General features: G+C 44.8%; 1 protein-coding gene across 1 annotated transcript in view; it reads right to left on the bottom strand.

Moving 5' to 3' along the window:
- Positions 1-13,753, bottom strand: part of LOC124545245 (sarcoplasmic calcium-binding protein) — a 189,741-nt gene extending 175,988 nt beyond the window's left edge. The window contains exon 1 of the mRNA XM_047124118.1: positions 13,579-13,753. Coding sequence (XP_046980074.1) covers positions 13,579-13,692 — 114 coding nt within the window. The 5' untranslated portion in view covers positions 13,693-13,753. The remainder of the gene's footprint in view (positions 1-13,578) is intronic.
- Between the last annotated feature and the right edge of the window lie 12,588 nt (positions 13,754-26,341).

The raw sequence follows: 26,341 nt of genomic DNA on the forward strand, positions 1-26,341 counted from the left end.
ATCTGTCATTTGTGGTCTTTGCGAAGCGTACTTACCACCAACTTAGGGGTACTTCTTACCACCTCTGTCTATGCCTGAAATCTTGTGGTAGTATACTGCACCTGGTGTATGAAAACTGATACAACAACCAGTTTCTGTTTGTTGTAGGATCACTACTGTTGTCGGGACACATTGCTTCGCTTATGCAATATACATTATTGTGACATGTATCAGCTCTTACCTCTATTGCATGATAAAGTTCTAGGATTCTTTTCGCGTTGTAGAAAGTGAATTTTAATATCGGCAACATGTATTTTTTACAATAAAATAAAAACAGAACACACTTTTCATTATTGTTTTACGTATAGTGGCAACACATGGCAGCTCACAAAAAGTGGAGAATCCATTTACCACCATATTTTTAATACCCCACAAAAGTACCAGGGTGATGGATGTACAACCACAGTTTTTGGACCTCAATCACAAGAAAATTATCAAAAAATAAATATAGTCAGTGATCACAATTCTAAGAGGATAGCAAAAAATTATCTTCATTGAATTGCTACAAAAAATCTGCCCGTGAGAGGGTTAACCAACACGTTCCATGACACGAGACGCTGGATTTCCGGTTCGCGTCACGTCACTGTTAGCTGCCTTGTCCCGTGTGACGATCAGGTTCGTTCGAGATACTGTTGCATCCACGCGAATACTTTCGACGCAGGCATTCTCCCAGTTTCCGTGGTTTGTGATTGGGAGAAAACTAATCGAGCTGCGGCCAATGGACGGTTGCAACTACTTTCGACTGATCACAGGAAATTCTTGTGACTGGCTCCAAAGCCTTTAATAAGCCTGCTCCAAAGAGATCAGGGCGCGCATGTGCAGAGCAGTCTCACCGAACGAGATGGTGCAGTGGTTAGCACACTGGATTCGCATTCGAGAGGACGACGGTTCAATCCCGCGTCCGACCTTCCGATTCAGGTTTTCCGTGATTTCCCTAAACCGCTTCAGGCAAATGCCGGGAAGGTTCGTTCCAAAGAGGACGGCCGACTTCCTTCCCCATTCTTCTCTAATCCGTTTGGACGGAGACCGCGCTGTTTGGTCCCCCCTCCCGAATCAATCAACGATCAACAAAAAGTATGCAATTACCAAAACGTACAACACTAAACAGAAAGCAATGAGAAAACTCTCAGGTGCAAAAGTAGCGTGATGTGGTTGCCGTCGCTGTGGGGAAAGCTCAGCAAAGTGTCGTCATGCCATGCTTGCATTGGATTTGGTGAAGCATAAACCAGGTACACATCGGCTAACTCTTCGTCAGTAAACCTACACGTACTGCGACATTGCAGTGCCTGTGTTATTCTGATTACGATGCAGTGTTCCTTTCGACGAGCGAGCGTGTCCAAAGGAACAGGCAGTGCGACTACAGCCGTTATGAAACATTACATGTATTCACAGTACGGACAACCATCAGATGAAGAATGGAATGACGTCAGTGAAAATTTATGCTGGACAAGGTCTCGAACCCGGAGTTCTCGCTTAAAGCCTGGGGTGTCACAATCAAAAGGATCTTACTATGTTTTAATTTTCTCTCCTCCATATAAGGATACAATCAGAATAGCCGATAATTGGGGGGCACATACTACACTCATTACCATAAATGACACTCGCACATTAAGTTGGCTCCCTTTACGGGAGAGGTGACGCTCAGAGAAATAAGCATGCTATGCTGATTGATACACATACAGGGTGAATCAGGAGGAAAGGTACGTGTTTTGACGAGTGATAGCACTGGTGATTCTGAGCATAAAGGTTGGTGTGGATATATGCCCTATTCCGAATGGTTTCAGAGATAGAACACTTTTAATGTGCATTTCTATTTATTTTCTGCATTATTCATTGTCATTGTTTACAAGGTACTGCAGTAATATAGAGGAAGCTGAGACGAACATTTTGATACAGGACGCTTGTGGTCTATCAAGTCGGAAAACTACCTCTAACTGGCCTACAAAAAGCAGCTAAGCTACGGCGCACTCGCGTCGCGCGAGATTTTCAATATTCTCGTGGTCTCTTCGGCAAAATAAAATGTAGCAAATTTAATTTAATTGCGTTCTGAGACACGTGCGGTTTTCGAGTTATTAAAGAAAAGCTGATGAAAGTGATATTAAACGTGTTCTATCTCGGAAACCATTCGCAATAGGCATATGTCCACATGAAGTTTTTTGTCCAGAATCACTAATACCATCGCACCTCAAAGCTTGTACCTTTCCTCTTGACGCACCCTGTATATTAGTAGAATTAAGCTGCATACCAAATTCTTAATCAGTGGGTACACTGCGGCCACTCCCCACCAATTAAACCAACGATAATTTTTCTTCAAATTACATAATTTCCGGCATTTGTAACGTTTGGATATTTACTAAATTATTGTTTGTTAATATTGGTACTAATTGGTAATAAATGAGATAAGCTGATCAAATTTTATGATCATATACATATAATCAAAATATGTCAAAGAAAACAGGATGTTGATGAGGAAAGCGGTGTCACGAGTAATTACGAACGTCTTCAGTCAACACTTTCTATCACTGGTTCTCCAAGAAATGCTGACCACATGTTGGGAAAAGGACCGTTTCACACAATTTGATTTATCAAACACTACTGGCCATTAAAATTGCTACACCACGAAGATGACGTGCTACAGACGCGAAATTTAACCGACAGGAGGAAGATGCTGTGATATGCAAATGATTAGTTTTTCAGAGCATTCACACAAGGTTGGCGCCGGTGGCGACACCTATAACTTGCGGACATGAGGAAAGTTTCCAACCGATTTCTCATATACAAACAGCAGTTGACCGGCGTTGCCTGGTGAAACGTTGTTGTGATGCCTCGTGTAAGGAGGAGAAATGCGAACCATCACGTTTCCGACTTTGATAAAGGTCGGATCGTAGCCTACAGCGACTGCGGTTTATCCTATCGCGGCATTGCTGCTCGCGTTGGTCGAGATCCAATGACTGTTAGCAGAATATGGAATCGGTGGGTTCAGGAGGGTAATACGGAACGCCGTGCTGGATCCCAACGGCCTCGTATCACTAGCAGTCGAGATGACAGGCATCTTATCCGCATGGCTGTAACGGATCGTGCAGCCACGTCTCGATCCCTGAGTCAACAGATGGGGACGTTTACAAGACAACAATCATCTGCACGAACAGTTCGACGACGTTTGCAGCAGCATGGACTATCAGCTCGGAGACCATGGCTGCGGTTACCCTTGACGTTGCATCACAGACAGGAGCGCCTGCGATGGTGTACTCAACGATGAACCTGGGTGCACGAATGGCAAAACGTCATATGCAAAATGGTCGCATCCGTGTTTGGCACATTGGAAGCGTGTATTCTTCATTGCCATACTGGCGTATTACCCGGCGTGATGGTATGGGGTGTCATTGGTTACACGTCTCGGTCACCTCTCGTTCGCATTGACGGCACTTTGAACAGTCGACGTTACATTTCAGACGTGTTACGACCCGTGGCTCTACACTTCATTCGATCCCTGCGAAACTCTACATTTCAGCGGGATAATGCACGACCGCATGTTGCAGGACCTGTACGGGCCTTTCTGGATACAGAAAAGTTTGCCTGCTGCCCTGGCCAGCACATTCTTCAGATCTCTCACCAATTGAAAACGTCTGGTCAATGGTGGCTGAGGAACTGGCTCGTCACAATACGCCAGTCCCTACTCTTCATGAACTGTAGTATCGTGTTGAAGCTGCATGGGCAGCTGTACCTGTACACGCCATCCAAGTTGTGTTTGACTCAACGCCCAGGCGTATCAAGGCCGTTATTACGGCCAGAAGTGGTTGTTCTTGGTACTGATTTCTCAGGATCTGTCCACCCAAATTGCGTGAAAATGTAATCACATGTCAGTTCTAGTATAATATATTTGTCCAATGAATACCCGCTTATTATCTGGATTTCTTCTTGGTGTAGCTGTTTTAATGGCCAGTAGTGTATTAGATGTTTTTTGTTAAGACTGCAACTGTCATTCACTCTTTAAATGTGGTAATGCAACACTGCACCACTTACGTATTTTTTCATGTTTCGCACGACGCAATTCGAGGATTGCACATCATCATGATCAAATATTTACATTAGTATTTTTGTGTCGTGCTGCCTGTCTTGTGCTGTAGCCGTCTTTTTATGGTTATAAGATACTTTGTCTTCTCCATTATGCAGAAAACAAGACACACGCAGCCCCCATTCTTGCTGTTAGTGAAATTTCACAGTGTGTGTGTGTGTGTGTGTGTGTGTGTGTGTGTGTGTGTGTGTGTGTGTGTGCTGCATAATGTAGTAGGCACAGTACTGTACATTAACGTCAAAAACACAATACAGCGCCAGAGAGGCACAACACATCTACATCTACATCCACACTCTGCAAGCCACCTGACGGTGTGTGGCGGAGGGTACCTTGAGTACCTCTATTGGTTCTCTCTTCTGTTCCAGTCTCGTATTGCTCGTGGCAAGAAAGATTGTCGGTATGCCTCTGTGTGAGCTCTAATCTCTCTGATTTTATCCTCATGGTCTCTTCTCGAGATATACGTAGGAGGGAGCAATATACTGCTTGACCCCTCGGTGAAGGTATGTTCTACAAACTTCAACAAAAGCGCGTACCGAGCTAATGAGCGTCTCTCTTGCAGAGTCTTCCACTGGAGTTTATCTATCATCTCTGTAACGCTTTCGCGATTACTGAATGATCCTGTAACGAAGCGCGCTGCTCTCCGTTGGACCTTCTCTATCTCTTCTATCAACCCTATCTGGTACGGATCCCACACCGGTGAGCAGTATTCAAGCTGCGGGCGAACAAGTGTACTGTAACCTACTTCCTTTGTTTTCGGACTGCATTTCCTTAGGATTCTTCCAATGAATCTCAGTTTGCCATCTGCTTTACCGACGATTAATTTTATATGGTCATTCCATTTTAATCACTCCTAATGCCTACTCCCAGATAGCTTATGGAATTAACTCTTCGAGTTGCGACCTGCTGTACTGTAGCTAAATGATAAAGGATCTTTCTTTCTATGTATTCGCAGCACATTACACTTGTCTACACTGAGACTCAATTGCCATTCCCTGTACCATGCGTCAATTCGTTGCAGATACTCCTGCATTACAGTACAATTTTCCTCTCGAGATACTACAGCATCATCCGCAAAAAGCCTGAGTGAACTTCAGTTTTTATCCACGAGGTTATATATACACTCCTGGAAATGGAAAAAAGAACACATTGACACCGGTGTGTCAGACCCACCATACTTGCTCCGGACACTGCGAGAGGGCTGTACAAGCAATGATCACACGCACGGCACAGCGGACACACCAGGAACCGCGGTGTTGGCCGTCGAATGGCGCTAGCTGCGCAGTATTTGTGCACCGCCGCCGTCAGTGTCAGCCAGTTTGCCGTGGCATACGGAGCTCCATCGCAGTCTTTAACACTGGTAGCATGCCGCGACAGCGTGGACGTGAACCGTATGTGCAGTTGACGGACTTTGAGCGAGGGCGTATAGTGGGCATGCGGGAGGCCGGGTGGACGTACCGCCGAATTGCTCAACACGTGGAGCGTGAGGTCTCCACAGTACATCGATGTTGTCGCCAGTGGTCGGCGGAAGGTGCACGTGCCCGTCGACCTGGGACCGGACCGCAGCGACGCACGGATGCACGCCAAGACCGTAGGATCCTAAGCAGTGCCGTAGGGGACCGCACCGCCACTTCCCAGCAAATTAGGGACACTGTTGCTCCTGGGGTATCGGCGAGGACCATTCGCAACCGTCTCCATGAAGCTGGGCTACGGTCCCGCACACCGTTAGGCCGTCTTCCGCTCACGCCCCAACATCGTGCAGCCCGCCTCCAGTGGTGTCGCGACAGGCGTGAATGGAGGGACGAATGGAGACGTGTCGTCTTCAGCGATTAGAGTCGCTTCTGCCTTGGTGCCAATGATGGTCGTATGCGTGTTTGGCGCCGTGCAGGTGAGCGCCACAATCAGGACTGCATACGACCGAGGCACACAGGGCCAACACCCGGCATCATGGTGTGGGGAGCGATCTCCTACACTGGCCGTACACCACTGGTGATCGTCGAGGGGACACTGAATAGTGCACGGTACATCCAAACCGTCATCGAACCCATCGTTCTACCATTCCTAGACCGGCAAGGGAACTTGCTGTTCCAACAGGACAATGCACGTCCGCATGTATCCCGTGCCACCCAACGTGCTCTAGAAGGTGTAAGTCAACTACCCTGGCCAGCAAGATCTCCGGATCTGTCCCCCATTGAGCATGTTTGGGACTGGATGAAGCGTCGTCTCGCGCGGTCTGCACGTCCAGCACGAACGCTGGTCCAACTGAGGCGCCAGGTGGAAATGGCATGGCAAGCCGTTCCACAGGACTACATCCAGCATCTCTACGATCGTCTCCATGGGAGAATAGCAGCCTGCATTGCTGCGAAAGGTGGATATACACTGTACTAGTGCCGACATTGTGCATGCTCTGTTGCCTGTGTCTATGTGCCTGTGGTTCTGTCAGTGTGATCATGTGATGTATCTGACCCCAGGAATGTGTCAATAAAGTTTCCCCTTCCTGGGACAATGAATTCACGGTGTTCTTATTTCAATTTCCAGGAGTATATATATATATATATATATATATATATATATATATATATATATATATATATAGTGAATAGCAACGGTCGTACGACAGTCCCCTGCGGCACACCTGAAAACACTCTTGCTTCAGAAGACTTCTCTCCATTGAGAATGACATGCTGCGTTCTGTTATCTAGGAACTCTTCAATCCAGTCGCACAATTGGTCTGATAGTCCATATGCTCTTACTTTGTTCATTAAACGACTGTGGGGAACTGTATCAAACGCCTTGCGGGAGTCAACAGAAACGGCATCTACCTGGGAACCCGTGTCTATGGCCCTCTGAGTCTCGTGGACGAATAGCGCGAGCTGGGTTTCACACGAAAGCCTTTTTCGAAAGCCATGCTGATTCCTACAGAGTAGATTTCTAGTCTCCAGAAAGGTCATAATACTCGAACATAATACGTGTTCCAAAATTCTACAAAAAAAAAAAAAAAAAAAAAAAATATGGTTCAAATGGCTCTGAGCACTATGGGACTTAACTTCTATGGTCATTAGTCCCCTAGAACTGTAGCGCCTTTAACCGCTTGGCCACCCCGGCCGGCGAAATTCTACAACTGATCGACATTTGAGATATAGGTCTATAGTTCTGCACATGTGTTCGATGTCCCTTCTTGAAAACGGGGATGACCTGTGCCCTTTTCCAATCTTTTCGAACGCTACGCTCTTCTAGAGAGCTACGGTCCACCCCTGCAAGAAGGGGGGCAAGTTCCTTCGCGTACTCTGTGTAAAATCGAACTGGTATCCCATCAGGTCCAGCGGCCTTTCCTCTTTTGAGCGATTTTAATTGTTTTTCTATCCCTCTGTCATGTATTTCGATATCTACCACTTTGTCATCTGTGCGACAATCTAGAGAAGGAACTACAGTGCAGTCTTCCTCTGTGAAACAGCTTTGGAAAAAGACATTTAGTATTTCGGCCACACTTACAAACACCACACAACATACTTACGTAAATGTATGAAAAAAAAATACGTACCAGGTGCACTGTTTCATTATTTACATCAGAAACATTTGAGCAAAGCGAAGAGACCAGAGGTTCAACTAATGCTACAGGTGGTCAGGCAACGAAACGCGCAAATCATACTTCCGAGTAAGAGTTCTGCGCATGTGCAGTAGAGTCAGTTTGAAAACGATTCCATTCGGCTTCGATAGCCTTAAGCCGTCGGCACACGGACCGTGCATCCAAACGTTGAGCGTGCCGAGTTTCTGACGTCATAGAGTGGAACAGAACGTTCCGAACGTGCAGAGCAATATCTGGCATGTCAGATATTCTGAGCGTGCGTCTGAGCGTTGACCAATGAGAGAGCACAACGCCACCTACGCCGCAAGCACGCCGTCTCCCTTCAGTACAGAGTTGTGAGGTGCCATATTGGCATTCATTTCAAGCCTATAGGTGTATGTATATATGCCGTTTCTGAGCACCAGCAAATTGAGACTCACTGGAAAACCCATTGTTAACTGTGTGATTCGTTCCAATAAAATAATGAGAAACATCATATTCGTGGCAAAAGAATTACTGTAACTTGCGTATTGAGAGTAGGCTATTTGAAGGCAGCGACAAACTGAAGATGCACCCAAAACGTATTGTTCTTGGTACAATTTGTTATAATTAAATTTCAATTAGTAACATATCTACGATTAAGGTTTTCAGCAAGGCGTAACACAATATGATTAGACGCATACAGTTTGATGTTGGTTTAGCGTAATGAGTAGAGTCACTGTCCTGTACTCAGCTGTTAGTTGAGGCAGTGGTTCGTCCCTTGACGCTACCAATTTTTTCCCCCCTAACATTCGCTTTTTTATTAGGTTCTGATACTTTAATATTAGGTTAATATAAATATATACTATAATATTTGATGTTATGTAAATATAAGTTCACCTTTTTTTGAGGGGTGACTTTGTTTGATTGGCTTAATCTAGAGGACAGCTTGTGCTACTTACATAAAGATATTTTGCTCCTTTTTCTTTTACGCTTCGTAATTCACATGTTGCAAAAATTCTGCTACTGGATAGGAACAGTGATCAAGCAAGACTGACCTTGGGGTTTCACTAAAATGTGGGAATGATGAAATGATGTTTATCTTGTGCGGAGAAGTATTCCTAATTTGTAATGCACTGTTTGTCATGGAACTTTTATAAGCCTATGTCCTTATTCACTGGACATGGTACCTTCCTTTTCGTGGACGATGGGGTAAATGTGGGTTTAATAGAGCTAGCATGGGAATTTTAGGCACGCCTGTGGAGTAAACAGTGTGATTTACAAACTAGAAACATCCCTCAACTACCGCTGGAGTGCGTTGCGATCGCGTATACCACGTTGGGGCCCACGTACGGTATACACAAGTCGCATCGTTCCTGAGCGTTCAGCAGCACGTTGAACTTGGCACGCTCAACGTTAACGTTCGACAGCACGGTCCGTGTACCGACGGCTTTACTCGAATGAACCTGATAGCTTAACAATGTGGAGGGAGCTCCGTCAGACAGCCGCTCTCTGACCGCCTCCACAGGGTCTTTGACTAGGCCATCTGGCCAGGATAAGTCCTGCGGTCTACATGCCTTCCTTGGCCACCCCTGTCCCCCGCTGACAGCGGACAAGGCCCGTAACTGCTGCTGGGACTGCACCACCGCCCCCCCCCCCCTAACCACCCAACGGTTCCGATGCAGGAAGTGAGTGCAGCGGCCACCCAGCAGTGTGTTTATAGGAACCAGCGGACGTTCGCCTCAGCAAGTGTTATCAGTCACCGAGTAGACAAGCATTGTTACAGGCGGCAGCGCCCCGCTTTGGCTCTCTTAACAGCTTCGACGCTCCTTGTGTGCTCAAAGAAAAGGGAGCAAGATTAGGGTTCGACGTCTCGCAGCCGCAAGCGCTAGCATGATAACGGGTCACTTGAAACCTTCCTTCCGTGCCTCGCGAGAAAAACCCTCAAATGTCCAGGGAAACGCTTATGATTCATTATCTTCGATGAAAACCTCTCACTCCTTGCTTACTGCAAGAAATAACTCGGCGAGCACGGTCGCCTTCCCCCGACACCTGAAATATTCGGCGAAAACACGTCCCCCGCCGACACACTGATTTCGCGAGCTCTAAATCCGCTCCACGAAATTGTTCAACATTTGGGCCTTCGACCCAATCAGAGTGAAGGGGCAGAATTCAAACACTTTCAATGGCCCATTCCATTTCTGACTAATAGAATTCAGTTGAAGCCGCTTCTGATCAGGACCCGTTGGCTTTTACAACTGCGACCAGCACGAGCCGACAGAGGTTTAAAGCAAATGATGTGTTAAGATAGCCAGACAGATAACTGCAAACTTGACAAGCAGGCATTGTCAAGCGTTTTGTGCGAGCATGCACAAATACCCTTCTCTTCTACACGGTCCAAGCAAGCTCGCTCAAATATCAACCTGTGCTACCAATACGTAGAGCTCGAAGGAAGATGATCTGCTACTCCGCAGCTCGTGGTCGTGCGGTAGCGTTCTCGCTTCCCGCGCCCGGGTTCGATTCCCGGCGGGGCTAGGGATTTTCTCTGCCTCGTGATGACTGGGTGTTGTGTGCTGTTCTTAGGTTAGTTAGGTTTAAGTAGTTCTAAGTTCTAGGGGACTTATGACCGTAGATGTTAAGTCCCATAGTGCTCAGAGCCATTTGAACCATTTTGATTTGCTAGTTTCGGCTGGTTTTCCCTTTCCGGTACGAAAAAAAAAAAGAATAGAAGAAGAAAAAACAAAGAGTCTGCTTTCAAGATGTATCCACATGACTGTTATAGTTATTTCTGGGTAAACAGAACAATCTCTATCATGACACCAAATAATAAAAGAGCAACGCACGACGAAGGAATTAAAGAATGGAACGGATATCCTTAGATGTGATTTACATATACAACAAACATATGATTATAATTTCACAAAAATGTGATGATTTATCCAAGACTAAGACCTTCAAAAACTGAGCAACTCAGTAACGCGTTGGTCCACCTCTGGCCCTTATGAAAGCTATTATTCAATCGTGCCAAATTCTGTCCAATAGGCACATGTGATTGTGAATATCCTGAGATGGTTGGATACCCTGCCCATAATGCTCCAAACGTTCTCAACTGGGGAGAGATCAGATGAAATTGCTGCCCAAAGTAGGATTTGGAAAACACGAAGACAAGCAGTAGAAGCTTTGACCATGTGCGGCCGAGCATTATCTTGTTGAAATGTAAGCCCAGGGCGGCTTGCCACGAAGGACAACAAACCAGGGCGTAGAATATCGTCGCCATACCGATATGCTGTAGGGGCGTCGTGGATGATAACCGAAGGAGGCCTGAAAAGAAATGGCACCCAAGACCATTACTCCCTGTTGTCGGGCCGTAGTGGTGGCGACAGTTAGGCTGACATCCCACTGCTGTTCGGGGCATCTCCAGACAAATTTTCGCCATTCCGAAGCAGGACTCGTCACAGAGGACAATTCTACTACACTCAATAAGATTCCAGGTTGAAGACATTTATCGAGACCCTGGACAGCGGGATACCAACCTGACCGTCGGCCGCCATACGGACCTACAGCCAGGAATGATGGTTTGGGGTGCCATTTCTTTTCATAGTGGGACCTCTTTGCTTGGCACCCGCGGCGCCTTTACAGCCCCGTTTTGATGCCCTCCGCGGCAAGGCACCCTGGGCTTACATTTCAGCAAGATAATGGCCGCCCCCATACGGCGAGAGTTTCTACTACTTCTCTTCGTGCTTGCCAAACTCGACGTTGGCCAGCTAGGCAAGCGGATCTCTTCCCAATTGAGAACCTTTGGAGTATTATGGGCAACGCCCTCCAACCATCACGGGATTCTGGCTATCTAACGTGCCCTAGTGGACAGAATCTGGCACTATATCCCTCAGAACGACATCCAACTACTCTATCAATCAATGGCAAGACGAATAACTGCTTGCGTAAGGACCAGAGGTGGATCAACACGTTACTGACTTGCTTAATTACATTCTTTTGAATAAATTATCCAGTTTTCCGAAACTGTCATCATTGCTTTGTCTGTATATGTACATCAAATCTCGCGATTTCCGTCCCATTGCCTTTGGGTGTTTCCATCTATACACATCTGTAATACGCGGTTGTTTATTTGAGTACTTTCGCTCGTCCTTCAATTTTTCCCGTACTGCAATCGATTCCAGGAGAATTTATCGGTTTAATAATGACAAGTTTCTTTAAGAATGGATGGTATTTTGTGAAAAGTTTAGCATATGCAACACTCCTCTTTGAATTGCCGTGATAGCCTTTCGATTTCATGTTGTGAAGGAGGGTTAAATGGTTCAAATGGCTCTGAGCACTATGGGACTTAACAGCTGAGAACTACTTAAACCCAACTAACCTAAGGACATCACATACATCCATGCCCGAGGCAGGATTCGAACCTGCGACCGTAGCGGTCCCAGACTGAAGCGCCTAGAACCGCTCGGCCACTCTGGCCGGCTGTTGAAGAAGGGCTAGTTTTCGTATACACGAATAAACTTGTCCACCTTGATTTGCTTCAAGTTTCTCGAAATAAGAGCGCTAGGAAGGTTGCATTGGAACTAACCTTTGCTACGTATTTTAACACGCTTGCATGATTTAAAGTCGATGAAGCGTCAAGCAGCTTAAACAGTCCTATATAATGCACAAAATTGCGGCACAGACAGTCAAGAATGCTTGCTCGTGCATGTTTGTCAGACTTGCAGTCACGTGTGTGGCCGCCTTTGCACACTGATGACAAGTCAGTCGTAGCCGAAAGTGAAGAGGAATCTAGTCGCACGTTTATTGAAACGGAGGTACTGTTGCCCGACTGCTATAATACTGACACATACCATACTAGAAGATATACAAGGCGATGCAGTGGCAGGATACTGAGAGCCGCTATCAATCACAATTTGTTGTTAACTTGCTTATATACGGCAATGTCCTGACTGATTGACTGACTCATCAAGGCCCAGCCCAAACCGTTCAAGACAGAGTCTTGAACTTTGGAGAGAGTGTTGATCTTGTACTGTAGCCGTTGTTTAAGAAGGATTTTACGAAAGTGAAAGATTCTTCGAAAATAAATCATTATTAAAGAACTACTAAGCATTTTAAAGATACAGCTACGAAAATTGGTATTTGACTTCTTGGTTGGATATAAAGAAATCTGCGTTAGGGGTTGAAAGTTTCTATGGAAATATCACGACAAGAAGGCAAAAGACATGATCAACGAAAACCTTGGACTCCACCTACCAGAACTGCTTTTTGGTCAGAAGTTCATTCGAAAAAGACTCTTGTACTATGGCTTTAATTAGCGTGTAAAGTTTAAAAGGTGTTGCAGTTTGTAAACAACATAAAAATTCGATTTAAAAAAAAAAAAAAAAAAAAAAAGCAAATCTGTGCAGACCGTACAGTCTGCGTGAGCGAAACACCGGGCGCTAAGCTAGTTATTTAATATTGCGACATATTTCGAAGTACGATCCCATCATCAGGCAAAAAAAAGGTGATATAAAAACATTTAACATGAAAATACATGGTTTTATCTTGGCAAGTATTCTGGTCTACTCTGTTAATCAGCAATTGCTGTATTCTTGTGTCGTATTCAGTTTCTTCCATTCGCTGTGGCTATCTGTTTACAAACTTGTGAAGAACACACAGAGTACGCTGCAAGAGGACAAATATCTATGATGCACAGAGAAGTTCAAAATACGTGCCTACATAGAAAACAAAGATCTGTGTGGTTTCATGTCAAATTTTTTGTACTGCCTTTTTATGTGTTTGAAGGTAGGGCCGTAATTGAAAACATGTTGGAAACTGTAACGAGTAACGGTCCCTGAAAAACCTGTTTACTCACACTCTCTTTCTGAAAGGCAGCAATCGCCCGGGCACAAAATACGCGTCGCAAAGTAGATGACTGCAGACTTACCTTGCTGAAGAGGCGCTGCTGCTCCACCACCAGACGCCTGGGCGTCACGACGCCCGCCGACGCCGCCGCCTCCAACACCGCCCGCACGCCGGACCTCACCAGGAAGGAAGCCATTGTTGCAGGGAGTCACGAGTTCACCACCACACCTAACACGCGCGATACCTGTAGCGTCTGGGTCAGGACGCAACGCTGGAATGGAGCCCGGCCAGCGGACCCGCGCCGGCTAAGCTACCAACCCCGCCGCAGCCACCAGTGCGCATGCGCGATCAACACGCCGCGCGGCGGGAACCAGCGGAAGGGGGAGGGAAGCAGTACAGCGTCGTCTTAAAATTGGGGGGCAAACGAATCAAACGCGTCAGCCCAGATCACAGGGGCATGAGTATCGATGCTTAACAATTCCAGCTTAATTTTTTGTGACTTCGGGTTAACGTCTCCTACGATACACGTTACATTCTTTTTCAAATGACTCTGAGCACTATGGGACTTAACATCTGAGGTCATCAGTCCCCTAGAACTTAGAACTACTTAAACCTAACTAACCTAAGGACGTCACACACATCCATCCCCGAGGCAGGATTCGAACCTGCGACCGTAGTTTTCGCGCGGTTCCAGACTGTAGTGCCTAGAACCGCTCGGCCACTCTGGCCGGCTGAATGCGTGTATGTCTGGGACTCATAAACAAGATCAGATGTTATCGTATTGTTTATGTGAACTAAAGACTATCCGCTGGCCGAAAAAGCTATTATTTCATGTCAGTGACATGCTAGTTTTCAATTCTCTATATCTGTACAACAAATACTCAGGAAATAAAATTACTTTGATCGATTACAGAATGAACATTATAAAGGGCTTCCTTCCACCAATGGACGTTCCACGGAATGTGAGCAAGAAACATCACAAACAAACACACGTTGTGCAAAAGCGGGAAGCTACTGCAGGGAAGAAGCAAGTTATGAGGAAGCGGTGTAAGAAGTGCGCGGAACAAGGCAAGCGCCCTGATACACCCTACGAGTGTACAACCTGCCCAGACAAACCTGGATACTGCTTGAACAGCTTTATAATTTCCCAGATTTTTGCGAAAGAATTTGTTGTGCTAAATTTGTTTTAATAGCACCGCAATTGAAGTGATGGGGGACACGAGAGAAGCCTCCACGTAGTGTATGTTTCGCTTACTAATTTCTACACATCCGGGCGTCCCCTGGGCGTCTATGGTAAATGTAGATGGCTAATTCTCTCATACCAGGAGCAAACATACTACTAAACTGAAGACCTCTGTCAGAGACAATCTTAAAAATGCGCATTTGAAGTAAATATAATTTCAAATGAATCCAGTTTCCTGTTTCCCTTTTTTTCCTTCTTAAGAATTTGCGTTTGGAATCCAAATTTTTCCTGAATGCAGTGGATTTTTTGCTTGTTTGAACTGTATTTTTTGTTACATTATCAACAAATCACGAACATTTGAATGACGCCTGTGACCCCTGTAGGTGTCAGACAGCAAACAGACTTTAAAACATAACCACAGTACAGTCCAAGCTTATTTGAAGTAATGCATCTAAGGTGTCATCATTAAGTCGGTATAGAACATGATCCTACAGATCTTACAAGGCCTTGACGCCAGCCTGTAGCTCAGGTGTGCTTAGGAGCGTCGGTTACGAGCGGTAGCTGCCCTTTCGGAGTGTTACCGGCCCGCACTCGCACATTGCCGGGTCGCACTGGAGACTTGAGCGCCGGCACCGATGCCGCAGCGAAAGTGTTAAGGGCCGATTCACACTGGACATCAATGGAACATAGCGGAACGGGACTTCTACATCTACACTTATACTCTACGAACCAATGTGAAGAGCCTGGCAGAAGCTACATCGCACCGTACCAGTTATTAGGGTCTATCCCATCCAATCCACGTACGAAGCGCGGGAAGAATGGTTGTTTTACATGCCTCTGTGGGTGCTGTAGTTAAGCTAATCTTGTGCTCACTGTCCCTACGGCAGCGAGGGGGTTATAGTACATACTCAGAGTCGTCATTTAAAGCTGGTCCTCTAAATATTGTAAACAGACTTTCTCGGGATAGTTTCAGTCTACCCTCAAGACTCTGCCAGTTCAGCTAGTTCACCGTTTCTGTCGCACTCTCCCGCACGTCGAACAAACCTTTGACCGTTTGTGTTGCCTTTCTCTGTATACGTTCAATATCCCGTGCTAGTCCTATTTGGTACGGGTCCCACACATTTGAGCAATATTCTAGAACCGTTCTCACGAGTGATTTCTGAGCAATCTCTTTTGTAGACTGATTGTATTTCCATATTATTCCACCAATAAACCAGACTCTGCTACCTGCTTTATCCACGGAATCTATGCGGTCGTTCCATTGCATGTCCCTGTCCGCCCCCGGTAGCTGAGTGGTCAGTGCGTTGCCGGCACGGTAGCTCAGCGTGTTCGGTCAAAGGGTTAGTTGCCCTCTGTAGTAAAAAAACTGAGTTAATAGATCAACAACGAACTTAAAAGGGTGTCTTACGACGTCCGCCCCGATCAGATGCAACGAACGAATAAACGAACAAAATGAAATTAAAAAAAAAAAAGTGGTCAGCGCGACAGAATGTCAATCCTAAGGGCCCGGGTTCGGTTCCCGGCTGGGTCGGAGATTTTTCTCCGCTCAGGGACTGGATGTCGTGTTGTCCTAATCATCATCATTTCATCCCCATCGACGCGCCGGTCGCCGAAGTGGCGTCAACTCGAAAGACCTGCACCAGGCGAACGGTCTACCCGACGGGAGGCCCTAGCCACACGTCATTATTATTATTTATTGCATGTCCCTACTAAGAGTTCCACCCAGGTATTCCTATGAGTATAAAGATTCCTACTGTGTCTCACTGATATATTCATATCATACTAAGCTTTTTTTTCTTTTTGTGAAGTGCAGTGTTTTACATCTCTGAACATTTAAAGCAAGCTGCCAATTTTGCACCACTTTGAAATCTTGTCAAGGTATGACTGAATATTTGTAAGTCTTGTTCATACTGTACTTCGTTGTACATAACTGCGACACCTGCGAAAAAGCTGAGGTTACTGTTAATATTGTCCGCAAGAGCATTTAAAATACAAAATGAACAGCAAGGGATCCAAAACATTTCTCTGGGGTACACCCGGCGTTACTTCTACGAGCACACGCCGTTTAGCGTGGAGGAGGTCCTTCTGTTAGATGTATCTCATTATGTTTGAGCTAAGAATGTGTACTAAGATTTTACAACAAATAGCTGTCAAGGATATTGGACGGTAGTTATGTGGATCACTTCTGCTACCCTTCTTGTAAACAAGTGTGACCTATGCTTTCTTCTTTTTTTGTTCGAGGGATCTACGATAGATTATAGTTTACAGAAGGGCTAACTCAGCTGCAAATTAGGTGTAGAATTTGATAGGGATTCCATCAGGCACTGATGCTTTATTGTACAAGGTGTACAATTTTGCTTCCGCCGTTTGCCGATAGGTGGTGACAACTGTAAGTAGTGGTCGAAAGAAACAGATCGCAGATGTCAGGCAGTTAGCTTGGACCTCGGTCAACATAATCTAATTCAAACATTAGTCGTTTTGTGTCTGCAACATAAAGTTGTTCTTGATTGAAAACGTCAGTTTACGAGCCTAATTATCGTCATTTGCGGGAGGTGTTTCTGTTTTGTTTCAGTATGAAGAAAACAGCATCTGAGTCTCATCGAATGCTCTCAAGTACGTATGGTAAGGACGCTATTGGTGAAAGAACGTGTCGTGAGTGGTTTCAACGCTTCAAGAAGGGTGATTTTGACGTCGTAGACCGGCATAGTGGTGGAAGAGAGAATGTTTTCGAAGATGCAGAATTGGGGACATTGCTGACTGAAGACTCGCGTCAAGCTCAAGAAGAATTGGCACGATTAGTGGAAGTGACACAGCAAGCCACTTAGAAACGTCTCAAGGCTATGGGCATGATTCAGAAAGAAGGAACTTGGGTCCCGTGTGAGCTAAAAGCAAGAGACGTTGAACGGCGTGTGTGTGTTTGTGAACAGTTGCTTCAGAGGCCAAAACGGAAGGGATTTCTGCATCGCACTGTGATCGGGGATGAAAAATGGGTTCATTACGATAACCCTAAACGCAAAAAATCATGGAGATATCCCGGCCATTCTTCCACGTCGACGGTGAAACCCAATATTCACGGCTCCAAGTTCATACTCTGCAATTGGTGGGACCAGCTCGGCGTCATGTACTATGAGGTGTTAAAACCAAGTGAAACGATCACAGGTGCTCGTTATCGAACGCAATTAATGCGTCTGAGCAGAGCATTAAAAGACAAAAGGCCACAATACAGCGAGAGGCACGATAAAGTGATTTTGCAGCACGACAATGCTCGACCCCACGTTGCAAAAGTGGTCAGAACGTACTTGGAAACGTTAAAATGGGAAGTCTTACCCCACCCGCCGTATTCTCCAGACATTGCTCCCTCTGACTATCACCTGTTTAGATCAATGGCGCATCGCTTGGCTGACCAACACTTCCGATCATGAAGAAATCACAAATTGAATCGATTCGTGGATCGCTTCAAAAGATGAACAATTTTTCGACGCAGGATTCGTAGTCTGCCCGAAAGATGGGAGAAAGTAGTGTCCAGCGATGGAAAATACATGTGTAACCGATTTGTTTCATTAAAGCCTCAAATGTTGGGGAAAAAACGGCGGAAGCAAAGTTGTACGCCATGTATTTTAATCGTTTCAGCTATTTCTCAACGCCATTGAGACTAATATCTATTTCACTCTTGTTTTTAGTGGTGTGAGAATTAAAATGGGGAGATACTCTTGAGTTTATCTTTGTAAAGATACAGTCGGAAACAGAGTTAAGCATTTCTGCTTTCGCTTTGTCACTCTCAATTTCAGTTTCTTCCTTGTCCATGAGTGGCTGATGCTAACTTTGGTGCCACTAACAGCCGTTGCATACGTCTAGTATTTCTTTGGGTTTTGTGAAAGACCTTTCGAGAATATTCTGCTACGGTAGTCACTGAAGGGTTCACGCATTGTTCTCTTGACTGCCAAACGCGTTTCATTCGGCATCTGTCTATCTATAGCCGAGTGCTTTGTTTTATACCTATTATGCAGTAGTCTCTGTTTCTTAGAAGTTTCTTTACAGTGACTGCTTACCATGGACGATCTGTCCCACCCTGAACTCTTCTAAGAGGTACATATCTATGTAGTGCATGTTCAACTATTGTTTCGACTATTCTTTTAAACTTGAGCCATAGTTTTTCTACAAGTTCCTTGCCTAAGCCAAAAGTTTCAAGTTCCTCATTGAGATATGACGTTGCTGCTTCTATATCTAGTTTGCTGAACTTATAACTTTTGCTCGTTTTAGTAGCCTTTTGTACTTTGGTATTCATTCTTGCAATAACTGCATCAGGGTCACTGATACCAGTTCTATATGAACTTCCTCAAAGAGATCAGGTCTGTTGCCCTCAGATCTAATATATTTATTTCATGAGTGGGGTTCTGATCTATTTGTTCTAGATAGTTTTCAGAGAGGGCATTTAGTAATTTTTCACAGGATGTCTTGTCACGCCCACCACTAACTGTAATTATCCCAGTTGGTTTTTGGAGGATTAAAGTCTCCTCAGTAATGACAGTACAAGCGAAATAAGGCTTTCTCTGAAGTTTTCGGTTACATTAGGAGGTGAGTGGTGTTGTCAGTAGGACCCTATGGTAATTTTATGACCACACTTTATACTGTATCTTACTCAAACAATCTCACATGCAGCTTTCTACATCTACATCTACATCGATACTCTGCAAATCACATTTAAGTGCCTGGCAGAGGGTTCATCAAACCACCTTCACAATTCTCTATTATTCCAATCTCGTATAGCGCGCGGAAAGAATGAACACCTTTATCTTTCCGTCCGAGCTCTGATTTCCCATATTTTATCGTGGTGATCGTTCCGCCCTGTGTAGGTCGGTGTCAACGAAATATTTTCGCATTCGGAGGAGAAAGTTGGTGATTGGAATTTAGTGAGAAGATTCCGTCGCAACGAAAAACGCATTTCTTTTAATGATTTCCAGCCCAAATCCTGTATCATTTCTGTGACACTCTCTCCTATATTTCGCGATAATACAAAACGTGTTGCCTTTCTTTGAACTTTTTCGATATACTCAGTCAGTCCTACTTGGTAAGGATCCCACACCGCGGGAGCAATATTCTAAAAGAGGACGGACAAGCGTAGTGTAGGCAGTCTCCTCAGTAGGTCTGTTACATTTTCTAAGTACCCCGCCAATAAAACGCAGCCTTTGGTTGGCCTTCCCCACAACATTTTCCGTGTGTTCTTTACAATTTAAGTTGTTCGTAATTGTAACACCTAGGTATTTAGTTGAATTTAGTGCTTTTAGATTAGACTGATTTATCGTGTAACCGAAGTTTAACGAGTTCCTTTTAGTACTCATGTGGATGACCTCACATTTTTCGTTATATAGGGTCAACGGCCACTTTTCGCACCATTCATATATTTTTTATAAATCGTTTTGCAGTTTGTTTTGATCTTCTGATGACTTTATTAGTCGATAAACGACAGCGTCATCTGCAAATAACTGAAGACGGCTGCTCAGATTGTCTCCCAAATCGTTTATATAGATAAGAAACAGCAAAGGGCCTATAACATTAACTTGGGGAACTCCTGAAATCACTTATTTTACTCGATGACTTTCCGTCAATTACTACGAACTGTGACCTCTTTGACAGGAAATCGCAAATCCAGTCACATAACTGAGACGATATTCCATAAGAACGCAATTGTACTACAAGCCGCTTGTGTGGTACAGTGTCAAAAACTTTCCGGAAATTCAGGAATACGGAATCGATCTGAAATCCCTTGTCAATAGCACTCAGCACTTCATGTGAATAAAGAGTTAGTTGTGTTTCACAGGAACGATGTTTTCTAAACCCATGTTGACTGTGTGTCAATAGACCGTTTCCTTGGAGGTAATTCATAATGTTCGAACACAATATGTGTTCTAAAATCCTGCTACATATCGACGTTAACGATATGGGCCTGTATTTGGTGGATTACTCCTACTGCCTTTCTTGAATATTGGTGTGACCTGTGCAACTTTCGTCTTTGGGTACGGATCTTTCGTCGAGCGAACGGTTGTAAATGATTGTTAAGTATAGAGCTAATGCATCAGCATACTCCGAAAAGAACCTAATTGGTATACAGTCTGGACCAGAAGACTTGCTTTTATTAAGAGATTTGAGTTCCTTCAGTACTCCGAGGATATTTACTTCCACGTTACTCACGTTGGCAGCTGTTATCGATTCGAATTCTGGAATATTTACTTCGTCTTCTTTTGTGAAGACATTTCGGAAGGCTGTGTTTAGTAAATCTGCTTTGGCAGCACTGTCTTCGATAGTAAATGTAGTGCTACAACGATGAAAATTAATATTACGACGACGTCAAACCTTATTTTCATGATTTAAAGAAGTATTCATGATATTAAAAATGTAATTATAATTTTATTATTTTCATTTTTGTGCTCAGTATATCAAAGACTTTCTAGTGCACGGAATAAATTAGCATTGTTTGTACTACGAAACTACATATGATTGTTAAGAGTTAAGCATGTAATAATTCGATGTAAGACATTTTTGTTGAGTCTGAATTTTGTTTTCGCACTGGTCGGTAGAGAAGGAAAAGTTCCTTAATCGATGTGAAGGTAGAAAGGCTGTAAAAAGGAGAGGGAGAGAAGGTAAATACAAGTTATTCAAAACAAATATCTCCCAAGTGTAACGTCTTGTCATTTCCTATAACTAAAAATTGCAAGGTCTAATCTGAGCCTCTCCTGAATAACAGCGAAGAACATTTATATTATCATATATTTTCATCGTTTGAACACGGTTGTGATTCGCATGTTTCTTTTTGTTACGCGACGTGTTATGAATATTTCCATTATACGCGCAAAAGTGCACACAGCTTTAATCGAACCTGCGCTTTCGGGAACGATAACTTTTAATCAGTACAATTACGCGAATACCGTCTAAATCGCAAACGTGATCGCAAAAGTGTTTCCTGGACCAAATAATTCTTATAAAATGTGTATTTTCCAAAGCGAGCAGCACTGCACTATCGCTGACTCGCAACAATCGAAAGAGTAAAATCAATGCTTAAATAAAATTGCCACCTTTTAATAATTATTATTATCCCATTAAATAAATAAATAAATAGCAGAATGAGATTTTCACTCTGCAGCGGAGTGTGCGCTGATATGAAACTTCCTGGCAGATTAAAACTGTGTGCCCGACCGAGACTCGAACTCGGTACCTTTTCCTTTCGCGGGCAAGTGCTCTACCATCTGAGCTACCGAAGCACGACTCACGCCCGGTACCCACAGCTTTACTTCTGCCAGTACCTCGTCTCCTACCTTCCAAACTTTACAGAAGCTCTCCTGCGAACCTTGCAGAACTAGCACTCCTGAAAGAAAGGATATTGCGGAGACATGGCTTAGCCACAGCCTGGAGGATGTTTCCAGAATGAGATTTTCACTCTGCAGCGGAGTGTGCGCTGATATGAAACTTCCTGGCAGATTAAAACTGTGTGCCCGACCGAGACTCGAACTCGGTACCTTTGCCTTTCGCGGGCAAGTGCTCTACCATCCGAGCTACCGAAGCACGACTCACGCCCGGTACCCACAGCTTTACTTCTGCCAGTACCTCGTCTCCTACCTTCCAAACTTTACAGAAGCTCTCCTGCGAACCTTGCGGAACTAGCACTCCTGAAAGAAAGGATATTGCGGAGACATGGCTTAGCCACAGCCTGGAGGATGTTTCCAGAATGAGATTTTCACTCTGCAGCGGAGTGTGCGCTGATATGAAACTTCCTGGCAGATTAAAACTGTGTGCCCGACCGAGACTCGAACTCGGTACCTTTGCCTTTCGCGGGCAAGTGCTCTACCATCCGAGCTACCGAAGCACGACTCACGCCCGGTACCCACAGCTTTACTTCTGCCAGTACCTCGTCTCCTACCTTCCAAACTTTACAGAAGCTCTCCTGCGAACCTTGCAGAACTAGCACTCCTGAAAGAAAGGATATTGCGGAGACATGGCTTAGCCACAGCCTGGGGGATGTTTCCAGAATGAGATTTTCACCCTGCAGCGGAGTGTGCGCTGATATGAAACTTCCTGGCAGATTAAAACTGTGTGTCCGACCGAGACTCGAACTCGGTACCTTTGCCTTTCGCGGGCAAGTGCTCTACCATCTGAGCTACCGAAGCACGACTCACGCCCGGTACCCACAGCTTTACTTCTGCCAGTACCTCGTCTCCTACCTTCCAAACTTTACAGAAGCTCTCCTGCGAACCTTGCAGAACTAGCACTCCTGAAAGAAAGGATATTGCGGAGACATGGCTTAGCCACAGCCTGGGGGATGTTTCCAGAATGAGATTTTCACTCTGCAGCGGAGTGTGCGCTGATATGAAACTTCCTGGCAGATTAAAACTGTGTGCCCGACCGAGACTCAAACTCGGTACCTTTGCCTTTCGCGGGCAAGTGCTCTACCATCTGAGCTACCGAAGCACGACTCACGCCCGGTACCCACAGCTTTACTTCTGCCAGTACCTCGTCTCCTACCTTCCAAACTTTACAGAAGCTCTCCTGCGAACCTTGCAGAACTAGCACTCCTGAAAGAAAGGATATTGCGGAGACATGGCTTAGCCACAGCCTGGGGGATGTTTCCAGAATGAGATTTTCACTCTGCAGCGGAGTGTGCGCTGATATGAAACTTCCTGGCAGATTAAAACTGTGTGCCCGACCGAGACTCGAACTCGGTACCTTTGCCTTTCGCGGGCAAGTGCTCTAACGTCTGAGCTACCGAAGCACGACTCACGCCCGGTACCCACAGCTTTACTTCTGCTAGTGCCTCGTCTCCTACCTTCCAAACTTTACAGAAGCTCTCCTGCGAACCTTGCAGAACTAGCACTCATTCTGGAAACATCCCCCAGGCTGTGGCTAAGCCATGTCTCCGCAATATCCTTTCTTTCAGGAGTGCTAGGTCTGCAAGGTTCGCAGGAGAGCTTCTGTAAAGTTTGGAAGGTAGGAGACGAGGTACTGGCAGAAGTAAAGCTGTGGGTACCGGGCGTGAGTCGTGCTTCGGTAGCTCAGATGGTAGAGCACTTGCCCGCGAAAGGCAAAGGTACCGAGTTCGAGTCTCGGTCGGGCACACAGCTTTAATCTGCCAGGAAGTTTCAAATAAATAGCAATTCAGTGGCTATACAATCAATAAAAAGAGGGGGCAATTCAGATAGTATCTCCATTGGTATCCCGGAGAGAAGGCATTGATTGTTTCTTGCCGCTAACATACTTCACATACGACCAGAATCTCTTTGGATTTTCTGCCAGGTTTCGAAAGTTTCGTTGTGGAAACTGTTATAGGCGTCTCGCATTGAATTCCGCGCTAAGTTTCGAGCTCCTGTAAAGGATCGCCAATCTTGGGGATTTTGCGTCTGTTTAAATTTGGCATGTTTGTTTCGATGTTTCTGCAACAATTCTGTGTACCAAGGAGGATCAGCTCCATCGTTTGTTAGTTTATTTGGTATAAACCTGCCGATACTATTTCCTTGAATTTAAGCCACATCTGGTCTACACTTATATTATTAAGTTGGAATGAGTGGAAATTGTCTCTCAAGAAGACTTCAAGTGAATTTTTATCTGCTTTTTTGAATAGGTATATTTTTCGCTTATTTTTCGAGTAATTGGGGATTACAATATTCAATCTCGCTACGACAACCCTGTGTTCACTAATCCCTTTATCGGTTTTGATGCTGGTTATTAACCCAGGTTTATTTGTTGCTAAGAGGTCAAGTGTGTTTTCACAACCGTTTACTATTCGCGTGGGCTCATGAACTAACTGCTCGAAATAAATTTCAGAGAATGCGTTTAGCACAATTTTTATCTCGGTGGATTTGAGTTTCTTGTCTACTGAGACAAATATTCCATTATTCATATCCATATCCTTTCGGTATACGCTTAAATTTTCTCTGAAGATCTCACTACCATCAACTTCAGACTTTAACGACCTTTCTGGGCCTAGTGTTATGTGAGCTACAGTGCTTTTTATGGGCCCTTCAAACTCTGGCACTGTTGCGAATGCTCCGACAGTTATCCGCTATTCACCTATGGAAGGCAGTTCTTTGGATCTTATCCTGACGCTTCTGGGATTCTTGCAGCTATCGTTATCTGGATTGGATTGGATAGAAACTCGCCTAACTAAAAAACCAGTGCATCCCAGCCCAGACACAGTTAGCTACTTGGGTGCTGCCTCTGATGTGTAGTGCACACCTGACCCTTTTGGGGGGGGGGGGGGGCTACAACTATCAACCCTATGGCGAAGGTCTATGAAGTCACAGCGTAGCTTGTGACAGATCCTTCGGGGTCTCTGGGCCAAGCTTTCCACTCTACTCACAAGGGAACCTCCCCATCGCACCCCCCTCAGATTTAGTTATAAGTTGGCACAGTGGATAGGCCTTGAAAAACTGAACACAGATCAATTGAGAAAACAGGAAGAAGTTGTGTAGAACTGTGAAAAAATAAACAAAAGATACAAACTGAGTAGTTCAAGGGAAGATAAGCAACAATAAGGACAAAAGGAACGCAGGAGCGCCGTGGTCTCGTGGTAACGTGAGTACCTGCGGAACGAAAGGTCCTAGGTTCAAATCTTCCATCGAGTATAAATTTTAATTTTTCATTTTCAGTTTATGTGACAAACTCTTATGTTTTCATCACTTTTTTGGGAGTGATTATCACATCCACAAGAAAACCTAAATCGGGCAAGGTAGAAGAATCTTTTTACCCATTCGCTAAGTGTACAAGTTAGGTGGATCGACAACATATTCCTGTCATGTGACGCACATGCCGTCACCAGTGTCGTATAGAATATATCAGATGTGTTTTCCTGTGGAGGAATCGGTTGACCTATGAGCTTACGATCAAATGTTTTCTGTTCCCATTGGAGAGGCACGTCCTTTCGTCTACTAATCGCACGGTTTTGCAGTGCGGTCGCAAAACACAGACAGTAAACTTATTACAGTGAACAGAGATGTCAATGAACGAACGGACAGATAATAACTATGCAAAAATAAAGAAAGTAAAATTTTCAGTCGACGGAAGACTTGAACCAAGGATCTCTCGTGCAGCAGCTGCTCACGCTACCACGGGACCACGGCGCTTCTAAGCATATTTATCCATGATGTTGCTTATGTGGCCCATGGACTACTCAGTATATTTTGCTTATTTTTTCACAGTTCCACACAACTTCTTCCTGTTTTCTCAATTGATCTGTGTTCAGTTTATCAAGGCCTATTCACTGATCCAACTTATAACTAAATCTGAGGGGGGTGCGATGGGGAGGTTCCCTTGTCAGAACCAGGGCGACTCCATATCTGTTCTGGGAACAACGGCGTACCATCAAATGGAGGTACTAGATGCAGCGTCAACACAACATCACTTCCCATTGTCCAGTACCGAATGGTGAAAGTGAGGTGACGAGATGGCCACAGTCATACGCAAAACCGGAATATAGTATCTTTGAGCAACTAGCAATGATAACGTATATTAATGGCCAAAGGAAAACTCATAATGATCGCTCGTGACACATTTTGTATAGTAAACTTTTGAGAAGCGAAATATTACCTAAAGATTTCAAAACATCGATATTAATTTGTGGTAGCTCGGGTTTTCTCGGGATAATTAATTACTCGTGTGCTTCGGGGTGTTCAGCCAA

This window comes from Schistocerca americana, chromosome 8 (assembly GCF_021461395.2).
Source record: "Schistocerca americana isolate TAMUIC-IGC-003095 chromosome 8, iqSchAmer2.1, whole genome shotgun sequence".
NCBI classification, from domain to species: Eukaryota; Metazoa; Arthropoda; class Insecta; order Orthoptera; family Acrididae; genus Schistocerca; species Schistocerca americana.